General features: G+C 46.1%; 1 protein-coding gene across 4 annotated transcripts in view; it reads left to right on the forward strand.

Annotated features, from left to right (window-relative positions):
• Positions 1–2,153: 2,153 nt before the first annotated feature.
• YWHAZ (tyrosine 3-monooxygenase/tryptophan 5-monooxygenase activation protein zeta) overlaps positions 2,154–12,762 on the forward strand; it is a 29,539-nt gene continuing 18,930 nt past the window's right edge. Inside the window, exons 1-3 of one of the 4 annotated variants that reach the window (XM_075549431.1) lie at positions 2,154–2,222; positions 2,569–2,755; positions 5,280–5,584. In XM_075549431.1, coding sequence (XP_075405546.1) covers positions 5,291–5,584 — 294 coding nt within the window. In that variant the 5' untranslated portion in view covers positions 2,154–2,222; positions 2,569–2,755; positions 5,280–5,290. Of the gene's footprint in view, positions 2,223–2,546; positions 2,756–3,076; positions 3,233–4,129; positions 4,153–5,279; positions 5,585–12,762 lie in introns of those variants that run through there. The other 3 variants (XM_075549430.1, XM_075549432.1, XM_075549433.1) reach the window with 3 other exon arrangements.

Raw genomic sequence — 12,762 nt, forward strand, 5'->3', positions numbered from 1 at the left:
CACACTCCACCTTGAACATGCTGAGTAAAACCTAACAGGTCTTATTTTATTAAAAATATCTCGCTACTTAAAGCATGAGACGAAAACCCATTTTCTAAAGAAAATTGCCAATTTACTTACGCAGACAAATCTCTTCCCTTCCTCTAAAAAGGCATATATGTTCTATACAGGCAAGTATTTGAGACATGGCAAAAAATGTCTATTTCTATTTTTTAAAGGATTTCTTTTTAATACCCTGTCAAACTTTGGTGCCTACCACAACACGAGAAGCAACTTTGAAAGAATTAGATTTTGATACATTAGTCATTTTAAGTGAATCACTGCCTAGAATTTACTCGGGAGTCAAAGAAAGGTAACCTTAACATCTCAGAAATAAAGCCCCAATTTGTTCATCCAGTCAGCCTACTATGAATCTCTGCTGAAATTGGGAGCAGGGGGTGATAAACCCACTGAAATTAGGCCAGTCACTGCAAACTCTCTTCCTGACCTGTTACTTTTTAGATACTCCCCAATTTGTGGAGGAGTTCTGTTCAGAGAGCCCCCTTATCAGTCAGTTCTGACTGTTGAATGACTCATTAAAAAAAAAAGGTTTCATTGTCATTGCCTTTTAATAACAATATCCTTATAAATCTGATCTTTGTCTTTGGGGTTGGAAACGTTCCATATAAACATACAGCTATGACATCGGTGCTGCAACATTGCATGTAGCACCGTACAGAAAACACGGGGGAGGGGTGGTGACTTGTGGGCTTGTTCAGTGCCATTTGTCCTACATCAGGGACTCTGCACTATTTAGATGCCAATTGTGACTCCTGGAGAAAGGTACTTTGTAGATCAGTCTGGTGCTCCACTGCACCCATTCTGTAAGACGCTGGAAGGGACAGGAACCAGGCTGGGCTAGCTCATCAGGCTCTTTTGGGTCAGGTGTGCCCAGAGCAGGCCAATAAACCAAAGCAAACTCACGGCCATCAAGTCAATGCCGACATATAGCACTTCTCACAGGTATTCAGTAAAGATGTTGAAAAATCAATGAGGCCAAGATGGAGTTTGCACAAAGTGGTAGGAAGACGCTCCCAGTTCTCACTGAGAAGTGACTTTTGTAAGTGGTTTCTGCAGGTCACCCAAGGACTAGTCTTTTCTTAGCTCTAACGAATACGAAGGGGGTGGGGGCAGATATTTGATTGAGCCTGTCTTGATCTCTGAACTTCCTTAAATCGTCTTGGTGGCGGCCCTACCGTTTTAGATTGGCTTGTTAGCTAGGCACCTGCAATTTCCGTCCCTGGGCGCCTTTCTTCCCCCTCCCTCTGGGCTCCCGGGGCCGCTCCTCCCCCTGCCAGCACTCACTCCCACGGCCAGTTGGGGCCCACTCGGGACTAGGAGAAGTAACATGTCCTTCACAACGTGCTTCCAAGAGAATAAAAGGTGATGATCTTTACGTTTTAGAGCACTACGGCATTTCGTTTCCAGGTGAACGAACGCTTTATTGGACTAGAAAAATCCAACCTATGAGAAACGCGACAGTGTGTTCAAACCTCGGCTTCCACGATCGCCTCGGGGAGCCCCCCACCCCAATCTAGGTATGCCTTGTCCCCATCGGGAACCCTAAGCTTTCGATAAGCAGCGGCGTCTTTCACCCCCCCACCCCCCGCAGGCCTCACCTCCCCCCAGCTCCGCCCGACCCACCTCACCCCCACCTCCGCGCCCACCCATTGTCCTCCTCGCAGATCCCGAGCTCCCCATTGGAAATCTTCCCCGTCACTCAGCCCACACTCGGGGAGCCGACGCCGCTTTTCCGAACCTTAAAAGGGCTAAGGCCACCTTGCCCCGAGCCAGCAGGTAAACCCGCGGCGACGGCGGCAAGGCGGAAGGGAGGGGCCGCGGACCCAGGTCGGCCTCGCCCGGGGACTGGAGCGTCGGGGAGAGGGAGGCTGGGGGGGGCCCGCCGCCCCTCCCGGGCCGCACCCTGCCGCACCATCCCGATCATAATGCCCGAGCCGCTGAGCCACGCTCGTAACCCGGCCCCCGGCCGGCCCTCGCGGGCAGTTGCCACCGGGAAGCACGGAGGGCGGGGCGCGCCGGGCCAGGCAGCGGGGGACGGGTGGGGGTAGGGGTGGGGGGGGTGGGGCGGGAGGAAAGTGAAAGGTCCCGGATGTTGCTGAACCGGAGCCCTTTCAGAAGGGAGTGACTGGCGCAGGCGCAGGCGAGCCGAACGGAAAGCTAAGGTGGGGGTGGGGATTGTCTTCTCGTTAGTGGAGAGGAAGCGGGAGCTGGAGGTTTCGGGGCGACTGCAGGGTGTCGGGGCCCCGAGGGGAAAGCGAGGGGTGGGGGTGTGGGACGGGGTCGTGGTAGCGAAGGAGAGAAAAGGCGCTTCCTGCCCTGGGCACTCGGCGCCAGAAGCTGGAGGCTGAGCCTAGTGGAGAGGAGTGTGGGTCGCGGGAGAGGACGCGCGCTCCTCCGAGCTCGCCCTCTAGCGCGGGCGGGCGGGCGGGCGGGCAGGGCGCGCGCTAGGGAGCGGCGGTTGCGCTGGGCCCCCGAGCTGTGGGCACCAATCAACGGTTGCCATAGCAGCGTTTGACGTCATCGTGCGTGTGGTGCCCCTGCTGCCGGGGCCGGTGATTGGAGGAAACCCCGTGTCTGCGGAGCGGCTGTAGCCTGTGAGCAGCGAGATCCAGGGACAGAGTCTCAGCCGTGCCGCTGCCGCCGCCCAGAGACTGCTGAGCCCCCGTCCGTCCGCCGCCACCCACTCCGGACACAGGTAAGGGACCCGGCCGGCGCCGCCGCCGCCTCGCCCCGAACCTCCCTGCCGCAGCCCTGCCTTCGGAGCGTGGGCGCCTGCCCCGCTCCTCATCCCTTCGCCCCGGCTCGGCCCGCGGTAGCGGCGCGGGGCTGAGGCGGAGTCTCCACAGGCGGAGACGGGCGGCGGCTTCTCTTCCGCTGGGCTCGGGCGGGCGGCTCGCGGCTGCCTCCCGCTACCTGCTTCCGGATCAACGACTCGGCCCCGCTAAGCGCCCGTTCCCCGGGTTCCCACTCCCGGGGGGTGGGGGAGGGCGGAAAACGCGCCCACACGCCACATCCCCGGGGAGTCATCGGATCGCCGGGTCCGAGGGTGAGCGAGCCCTCACCGCAGCCGATCCGCCCCCACCCCTCGCCTGGCCGCCCCCCAGGCCCCTCGCCCTCGGCGCCCCCCTTCCCGCTTCCGGCCGCGCGGGCTGCGGGCATTGCAGTGGCGCAGGTGAGGCCGCCCCCTCCCCGCTCCCCTCCCCCTCCCCTCCCCGCGCTGCGGCGGCGGCCGCCCTCCCCCACCCGGGCGGCGGCGCGGCGGGCCGAGGGGCGCGGGGCCTGCTCGGGGCTGTCAGCCGGCGGCGCCCGGGCGCTGGGGTGGGGCTCGCCTGGACCCGGGAGCTGGATTTCCTGGGATCGGCGGAGGGGGGAAGGACCGGAGCGTTCCCGGTGGCGGGTGGGGCGGCCCACGACTCGTGAATGGGCGGGGGAGGTGCCCGGGGCGGCTGGGGCTCCCGATCGCCCCCCGCACGGACTGGGCCGCGAGGGGCCCGGAGCCGGGCCGGGGTCGCGTCTCCTGCGCGGCGGGGCGGGAATGCCCGAGCACAACAGCCGGCGGTGGCCCGGCACGGCTGGGTGTGGTCCTGTCCCCCCTCCCCCACCTGCTGCAGCTGTCGGGGGTCCTAGACTGTGAACGGGCCCCCGCGGTGCCCGGTGGCGGCGGAGACGCCGGGTGCGAGAGCGGGGTGTGTCCGCGGCCGGACTGAGAGAGGTTCCGCTTCTGCGAGCGGCGCTGGTGTCTCGGCCCCCCGAGTCGGGCGGGCAGTCACCCCCCCCCCGGTCGGGCGGGGGCGCCGACGCTCCTCCCTCCTGCTGGGGCGGGGCGGGGCGAGGGGGGGAGATTAACACTCTGCGGTAGGTTGGGCTCCTTGACACGGATCCGCCATGACAAAGAGGGGACGTCGGGGACTGGTGCGGAGGCACTCGCCGGGGCGGGGCCAAGGAGGGGGTTGCGGGATGCGCGCACTTGCACTTTAAAGTCACCCTTCACGCTTGCGTTGCCCCCACCGAACGAACCGCGGAAGTCCGTTAAGGGTTAAATGGGTGCGGCGAGGCCTCCGCAATATGGAGGCGAGGCCTTTTGGAGCCCTGGTGAGAAATCGAATCCATTTCCCTTTGTACTGACTTTCAGGGGTATTTAGTTAAGGACCGCGTTCACCAGTGACTTTGAGTTCGCAAGAGAAGAGATAAATTTGGGGAACCGACGGTGCCGGGGTGAGGTGGGGAGATATTGGATCGTATATTTTAAATAATTTACACCTTGAGACATTGTCTCATATCCAAGCTAGCTAGTTGATTATTTGTGTGAATACTGAGAGCCTGCGAGTCAGAATCGACTCGACAGCGATAGCTTTAGCTTGGATTGACTTATTATTTGGGGGTGAGAAATGTGATTTCGCTGACAAGGTGAAGCATAGGATAGTATGTTGAGGAGTCAACACCCATGGTGACGAGGGCTCTTCTGTTCACCTTTATACAGTAGTGCGGCTCAGGCTGTAAAATTGTTAGCTTATTTCCATAGGTGGGATACCATTAAAGCAAAATGTAGGGGTAATACAAGGAAAGGTGTAGGGAGCTTTAAAATGAAAGAATCAGATGAGAAGGGCAGTTTGAATGGTGCATTTAGTTTGATCGTGACTCATTAAAACTGGCATGGTGGCATTGGAAACACTTCTGATGTGGAATTCTAATGCTCTTATACACGAGTACGAGTCTAATGTTCTAGGACTCCACACGTGGATAATGGTAGACGTGTGTGGCTATGGGGTCAGTTATTTATTGATCCATGGTCATTTCTCCCAGAAAATCACCATTCCCAGATCAGCTGGAAAACACTGCAAAGACCCAGTAGATTTGGGTTGGGGGTGATAGCCAAAATTTGAGGTTAAACACCGCTGACATGTCTTTATTGTGAGTAAAGTTATCTGAATCATGATTCTGGAAGTAAGGTAGAAATTGCCAGTTTTGTTCACTTTTCGGTAAAGAAAAAACTTGACATTACTAAGTGGAGTTGATCCTGGTCAAGTGTAAGATGCAGTCTAATTTAAATGTGCTTTAACTGACCTGTAAGATATGTTAGTCCTTAAACTGTTGTTCGCTGAAGATGCTTTTTTTTTTAAAGTATATTTCTTGTGATGTTAATGTAGCTTATTTACAACAGGTATAATTTGAATGTTTTGATGGAGAAATTATCTAAATGCAACTTTTTCCCCCCGCAGAACATCCAGTCATGGATAAAAATGAGCTGGTGCAAAAGGCCAAACTGGCCGAGCAGGCTGAACGATATGATGACATGGCAGCCTGCATGAAGTCTGTAACTGAGCAAGGAGCTGAATTATCCAATGAGGAGAGAAATCTTCTCTCCGTTGCTTATAAAAATGTTGTAGGAGCCCGTAGGTCATCTTGGAGGGTCGTCTCAAGTATTGAGCAAAAGACGGAAGGTGCTGAGAAAAAACAGCAGATGGCTCGAGAATACAGAGAGAAAATTGAGACGGAGCTAAGGGATATCTGCAATGATGTACTGGTGAGAACTGTGCCATCTAGCTTCTCTTTAATAGAGGTTACGTTACATTATGTACAACGTTTTCTTTCACAGAGTCCTCGCCTTACAAATTTAGTGTTCTAAATTTTAAAGTCTTTAAGGTGTTATTACTAAAATAAGATAATTTAAAATAAATGTAGCTATGATTGTCAATTAATTTTTGATAAAAGTAAAAGATTGGTGATCGTATTTTATTAATTGAAAAGATAAAATGTTAATGTCCCCATTGCAATTAGAGCTGTAGTAGTTCCAGAACTACTAATTTTCTTAGATGTCCGTAGACGGAAGGAGCCCTGGCAGTGGTTAAAGTGGTTGCCTGGGCACCACAAGGCCCGTGGCTTAAACTCGCCAGCTGCTCCTCGGGCAAGATGTGGCAATTTGCTTCCTTTCCAGTGCCAGCCTTGGGAGCATTATTGGGGCAGTTCTCTGACCTGTAGGGTTGGCTGTGAGTTGGAATTGACTGGATGAAGGATGATGCATTTGGTTTTGGTACATACACGGATTTTGCATACCATGTTTTATGTAAGACTTTAAATAATAGGCAAGGTACATACCTATATGCTTTAATCTTAATGAAATAAGTCTGCCCTGCAATGGAACTTTGGCAGCTTCCTGCATTTAAGTGTTGGAAGTCAACTTTAAATGCTGACAACCACAATAAAGGTTATGGACGTCTTGAAGTTGAGATTTTTTTAGAATCAGTCATCTTGACTCATAATGGCTTTCTGAAATACTTAAATTCAGGGCTCAATGGGTAGGGGATCCTATTAGCATATGCTATCCTATGTATATTAATACTTTAAATCAAGAATTTCTGGACTAAGGCCATTTTACTAAATGGTTATTAGTCTTAATACTTTATGAAAGAGCTATACAATGTGGGATTATTTCTGATATGGTGTGGGCTTTAGTTTTTTTGTTAAAAGTTACAGGTTTTCTATTAGTGTTGAATTATCAATGGAATAGCTTGAATTCCTAACTTTATCTAAAATGAAATTTTCTTCAGGTTGTCTTTTTCAAGAACAGTAATTTTAGTAATATAAGCACATTTTATGTGATGTGTATTTTAGACTCAAAGGATTTACTATAAATTACTATAATGTCCTTTAAAAGGAAAGTCCATTTTAGAGATACAAGAGGGTGTGTTAACATTTACCCTCTACTAAGAAGCCTTGTGATTCCAGGTAGGTATTTGCATGTTTTCCGTATACAAAGTGTAAAAGCTGCTGGTGTGTGAGAACTTTCTTAGGAAAAAACTGGCACTTAAAAAAAAAAAAGAGTTAGCACTTGTAATTTTGCTTCCTTTTGGTTTCATTAACAATGGGGGGAAATAGCGTCACCTATGTAGAGGGGGTAGATCTTCATGACTAGAATAATTTCTGAATAGCTTCTGCTTGTTGATAAGGTTATTATGGGGGCTAGGTAGTGTCTACTGCCCATGTTCTTGAGAATTGTGCATGAAATTTAAACCTTAATGTCTTTACTATTTAAGAAGCTGGAGAATTCTAAACAAGCTTTTGCATCCATCCTTGGTCTTTTCAAGAGTAAGGTTCTGCTAGAGGTCTTTGCATGATACATACCTCTGAACATACGGGAAATACGCAAGTATTTAAGTGAATAAGTAATAGAAATAGACCAGCAGCACTACTAATTAAAAATTTTTTTTTTCTCTGTTTAAATTTGATTCTGTATAAATGGGCTTTTTCAGCTTTTTCAAGGAGAGCATGTTGACTTTGGAAAAGCCTTCCATACAATGTTTTCACCCCCTTGTTGCAAAACAGAAAAAAGGCAATGCAGCAGAGTTGATCTCCTGTTGGGGGCCAAGCTGGGGTGGGGGGGAGGTTGAGTCCTTGTAGTTAAGGATTAGTAACGTTTCATGATTGTGTACCTTAATTTGCTTTTTTTTAAAACCAGACTTGTTTTTCTGAAGAGTTCTTTCTAACCTATTTTCCAGTTATAAAGTGTTTAATTTTGCCATTTAGTAAGCAGACACAGGTGCACACTATGTTAGTTTTAGAAATGTAGATCGTTACCATGAAAATGGTTACTGGTACTGTTTTCACAATGTGTACTTCTGATATGAAAAACTAGGGGTTCATCCTCTTGCCCTGTCACTTTGAAATTACAGTGTGTGTGCTAATGTCAACGTTTCCTGCCAAGTTCTTAACTCTCAGAGGTAGGAAAAGGAGGCTGAGGAAGGTCCAACACTAGTGTTGCTTAAAACACCTTTTCTATAGAGACCTGGGTGACGTGTGGCCAGAAATTGGTTAGCGTATTGTGTTTTGTTTTTGATCTTGCACAATGATAATGATAACATAAAAGGCAAAAGGAGGAAATGCACTTAGAAAACTTAATTCAGACTCAAAGTATGCTGTGTAAAATGAGCTCCAGAACGAGAGACAGGCCAACTTATCAAGGAGTTGCTTGACCCGACACACTTCCCTGAGAAAAATCAAGCTCAATTAAGTGGGAGCAGTTACCCCCTGAAGGTGGTTGAGAATCAGGTAAAGATCTTCAGTGTCCTACTTATCTCAGATTTTAAGTTCTTTTTTTAAAGCAATGACAGCAATACCATATACGGAAAAGAATGGCTTCCTGTCCTTACAGGAGGTATAGGAAGGAACCAGTAAATAATGTGTCTTAGGTTTGTAACTCCTCTGACTCATAGTGAGCGGCCCTTCAGGACAGAGTAGGGCTGCTCCCTGGTGTTTCCAAGGCTGTAATATTTATGGGAGCAGACAGCCACATCCAACTACCACTGGGTGGCTGGTGAGTTCGAGTAACAATCTTTCTGTTAGCTGCCGTGCTTAGCCACTGTTCTAACAGTTGGCAACAGTATTTGAGTAATCCTAATAATGAGTCAATGAAATTGATGGATTCCATTTTATTAAACTCCTATACTTTTATTTGCCAACGGCTGTCTAAGCCTGTGGTTCTCAACTGTCCTAATGCCAGGACCCTTTAATATAGTTCCTCATGTTGTGGCGAACCCCCAACCTTAAAATTATTTTTGTTGCTACTTCATCACTAATTTTGCTACTGTTATGAATTGGCCAACCCCGGTGAAAGGGTCGTTCGATCCCCAAACGGCTCAAGACCCACAGGTTGAGAACCACTGGTCTAAGGTGTGGTTGCTGGGCACTGATTTGCTTGTTATCTCCAGCCCCCAAAGTGGCTATTAAGTAGGAACCAGGAACCAAAGTTAGAAACTGGGCAGCTTTCAGGTGATCCCTAACCTGAATGTGCTAACATGTGCCTTGGGTTATGTAGTTTTTAGGTTTTAAGATGAAAATCACTAGTTCATTCATTGTAATGGTGCTGCAAAAAGAATTCTGCAATGTTATACCACCATCATTGCTTTGTGGAGATAATATTTGAGATACTGATCTTTTTCAAATGGAGCTTTTAATAGTGTTCAAATAGAAGTATAAATGACTTATGTAACATTATAGATAGCTGTAGTCCCTCCCAGCAAGGAATTTTGGTATTAACGTTTACTAGTCATTTAAAGTAAAATATATAACATTTGCTCTTTTAATCATCTGCGCTTATATAATTAAATGACATTATCTCTCACCTTTAAAAGAAACTGTTGCTCTAATAATTATGCCCCCTTTCTGAGCCATTCCTAATAAAAATTACTTTATGCTGTACCTTTGAGTGGGAGCATAGGGTATTTGTCCTTTTATGTCTTAACTTCATTCAGCTAACTGAAGATAATGAACCTACAGCTACTAGCCTGAGACCCTAGGAACTGTTGGTGCCTTGATGCCACGGCCAATCATTATAGAAGGTTCTGGACAGAGTAATAGTGGGCAATGTAGAATAAACTTCTAAATTAAAACATCTCGTTCACTGCCGGTAGACACTGGTGGGGCCTCTGAGATTCTGGACTTTAAATGCTCTTCAAACACAAACTGAAACCACTGGAAATGACCTTTCAACCGTAGACAAGCCGATAAAGTGCTCATCTTTACAGTTAAACTATATGAGACAAAGAAGACAGTATCTACCCCAAACAACACTCAGAAGGCAGGAAGGAAGGAGGGTGACTCAGGAAGTAGGAAACGGAGTTATATTCAGGAGAATTGGAACAAAAGTCACAAAACTGACTAAGTTGTTGAAGGGAAGACTAGGTTCCTCTGAATTCTCATCCAATTCACCCCTCAAAAAGTGAACTAAGGAAAATTTTTTCCATCTTTAAAGCTTGAAAATTGGAATGAAGAGTGGTAACCCGAGAAAAGTCTTCAAAGTGTAGAAAGAACATACACACATGAAATAATCTAGCTTTAAAAACAAATCTACTCAGGAAAAACATTTTCAGCCTTAAAAGAGATTTTTGACATAGAAAAGGGAAAAGAGCCACCTAGAGCTGTAATTTTGTCTTTTAACAATAACCAATCCATTTGTAAAAAAATATCCTTCAGGTAATACCTCAGGTGTAGAAGCTTCTTGATTAACTGAAAAATAGTTCAAATGCCTAATTGTACTTGCCTTGAAACATTTTAAAATTAGAACTTAAGAGGTGTATAGTGTTTGGATAACAGTTTGTAAATATTTTGCCATCTTCCTTGAACAAACCATGTATTATAGATGGATGTCTTATGAAAGACAGTTTTGAGTTTCTAATGAGAATGTAAGTGCTTGGTAAGCAAACTACCAAACCCTTGATGGTATAATTTTTTTCTGATGTTCTAATTATTTGTCCATTCCAAGTAGCTTCTTTAAAACTAGTCTCCCAACACATTCCACTTTTAGCACCTTTTCTAGATTTACCTAAATGACATCTTGGATTCAGCTTTGTTTCCATGTAGCGTAGATCAAAGATTCCCAATTTCTGTGATAACATTCTCTTAAATAGAATATTCTCTCCTATGTTGGGAAGTAAGAACGATTTAAGGGTAAGCTTGGTTTAATTTGAATGGACAAAAGGTAGGCTTTAAAATACCTTTTCCCTGGCACTAGCGGTCTCAGACTGACACTTTTCCAGACTTTATACCGTATGCAGTTTTCATCCATGATCTTTCTAAACCACTACTGTTCTGTTTATCAGAATGCTTTATACTACACTCTTGTTTCATTGAGGTCTGTGTCCTTGCACATACATAGCCTTAGGTTTCTGCTTCATTACTTTTATTTAGGACTCTTGATGTCTACTACCTCATTATGTAGAATATTTTTGGATTGTAGTGTGAATATTGCCTGGAAAGAGTGATGTATTTGGCCATCGTATTTGAACAGTTGCTATTGTGTTCTGTAGTTTTGCAATAATACCGTACATACTCAAGTATAAGCTGACCCCAATATCAGCCGGGGCTCAAGGGTCACTGTTGGGAGCCTTGGTGGTGCAGTGGCAACTCATTGGGCCAAGATCCTCATGATTGGCAGTTTGAAACTACCAGCAACTCCTAGGGAGAAAGAATGGGCTTATATGAACAGTTACTGTCTTAGAAACCCTTTAGGGGGATCACTATGAGTCTGCGTTGTACTAGATGAAAGGGTTAGTCAAAACACATTACTACTGAGGTTCATACATACACAAGTATATTCCAAAAATGTCTCTAGTCAATATATGGTCACAGAGAAGTTCCTCAGAAATACACTGATCTTCATTTTGTCAGGGTGCCTCACACTCCCCCCACCTCCCAACTTTCAAAAAGGGCAGACATTTCAAGAAAATTGAAAGCTGTTGAGAAGGGGAAAAAAATAGCCGGAAGTTTTGCCCCCTGAGGACAGTGTGGTAGCTTATTCCTCAAGGATAACAAGGCAAGGGCTATCCTGTAAGGATTTATTTCATTGAGAGACCTTACCCGATCCACTCTACACCACCCCAGGTCTTGCCCCTTCAGCTATTTTTGTTTCCATGACTCAAAGAATATTCAATAGGAACACAATTTGAGCATTTTGACATTGTGTAAATCCTATAGCAGAATTCCTTGAGGAAGGGTGATTTAGACAGATGGAAACATTGCCTTAAATTTAGAAGTGTATGGGCCTAGATCAGTGTTTCCCCAAATGGGCATTACCACCCCCTGCAGGACACTGGAAAGATTGAAAAGGGGGGTGGAGGGGTGGACTGCAAAGTCAATCTATTTCTAATTGATTGATTTCTGTGTTTGCTTATTCTTGAGTTAAAAATCTAGGAACAATTCTATTAGTGTGCAGGTGATGCCCAGTTTTTGTTGTATTGGTGAGAGTAGCAATACTGGAGGGTAGAGGAAAGGTGGGGATAGAAAGGGGGACCGGATAACAAGGATCTACATATAACCTCCTCCCTGGGGGGTGGGCAACAGAAAAGTCGGTGAAGGGACGGACAGTGTTAAGATAGGACAAAATAATAATTTATAAATTATCAAGGGTTCATGAGAAGGGGGATGGGGGGAAAATGAGCTGATATTAAGGGCTCAAGTAGGAAACAAATGTTTTTTGACAATAGATGTATGTATGGATTGTGATAAGAATTGTATGAGCCCCCAATAAAATGAGTTTTTTTTAAGTAAATGTTTAGAAAATAATGATGGCAACATATGTACAAATATGCTTGATACAATTGGTGTATGGATTCTTGTAAGAGCTCCCAATAAAGTGATCTTTTTATTTTTTAAAAATGTTGGAAACGTTTTTAGTGTGGTTTATAGTTTCCCACTTGGAAGTAACTTTGCGGATTTAAGGATTTTTGTGAGTTTTATGGCCATTTTTAGTGACTACTTTGGTAAAATGCTGGTACATTTACCAAATATACTTGAATATAAGCCGACCCGAATATAAGCTGAGGTACCTAATTATTACCTGGGAAACCAGAAAAACATTGACTCAAGTATAAGCCTAGGGTAGACAATGCAGAAGCTATTGGTGAGTTTCAGTGATCAAAACAAATGAAAATAAAGTTAGTAAAAATTTAGACATCAGTGGGGTGTAATGTATTAAATATTTTAAATAAAAAAACAAATAAGACAAGTCATTTAGCATTAGTAACCAGCACAGTAAGTGGAAAATAGGTTCAACAAAAACTAAGGTATCAACAATGATACCTTAAGAGTATTACTCCCTGAGCTCAATCAGCAACCAAGCTAAAATGTAAAGAGTTAAAATCCTTCAAAACTGGATTCCTCATCATCATCCGTATCCCAATGCAGAGCTTCAGCTGGTGTGAGATCATC

The sequence above is a fragment of the Tenrec ecaudatus genome, chromosome 5, assembly GCF_050624435.1.
Source record: "Tenrec ecaudatus isolate mTenEca1 chromosome 5, mTenEca1.hap1, whole genome shotgun sequence".
NCBI lineage: Eukaryota > Metazoa > Chordata > Mammalia > Afrosoricida > Tenrecidae > Tenrec > Tenrec ecaudatus.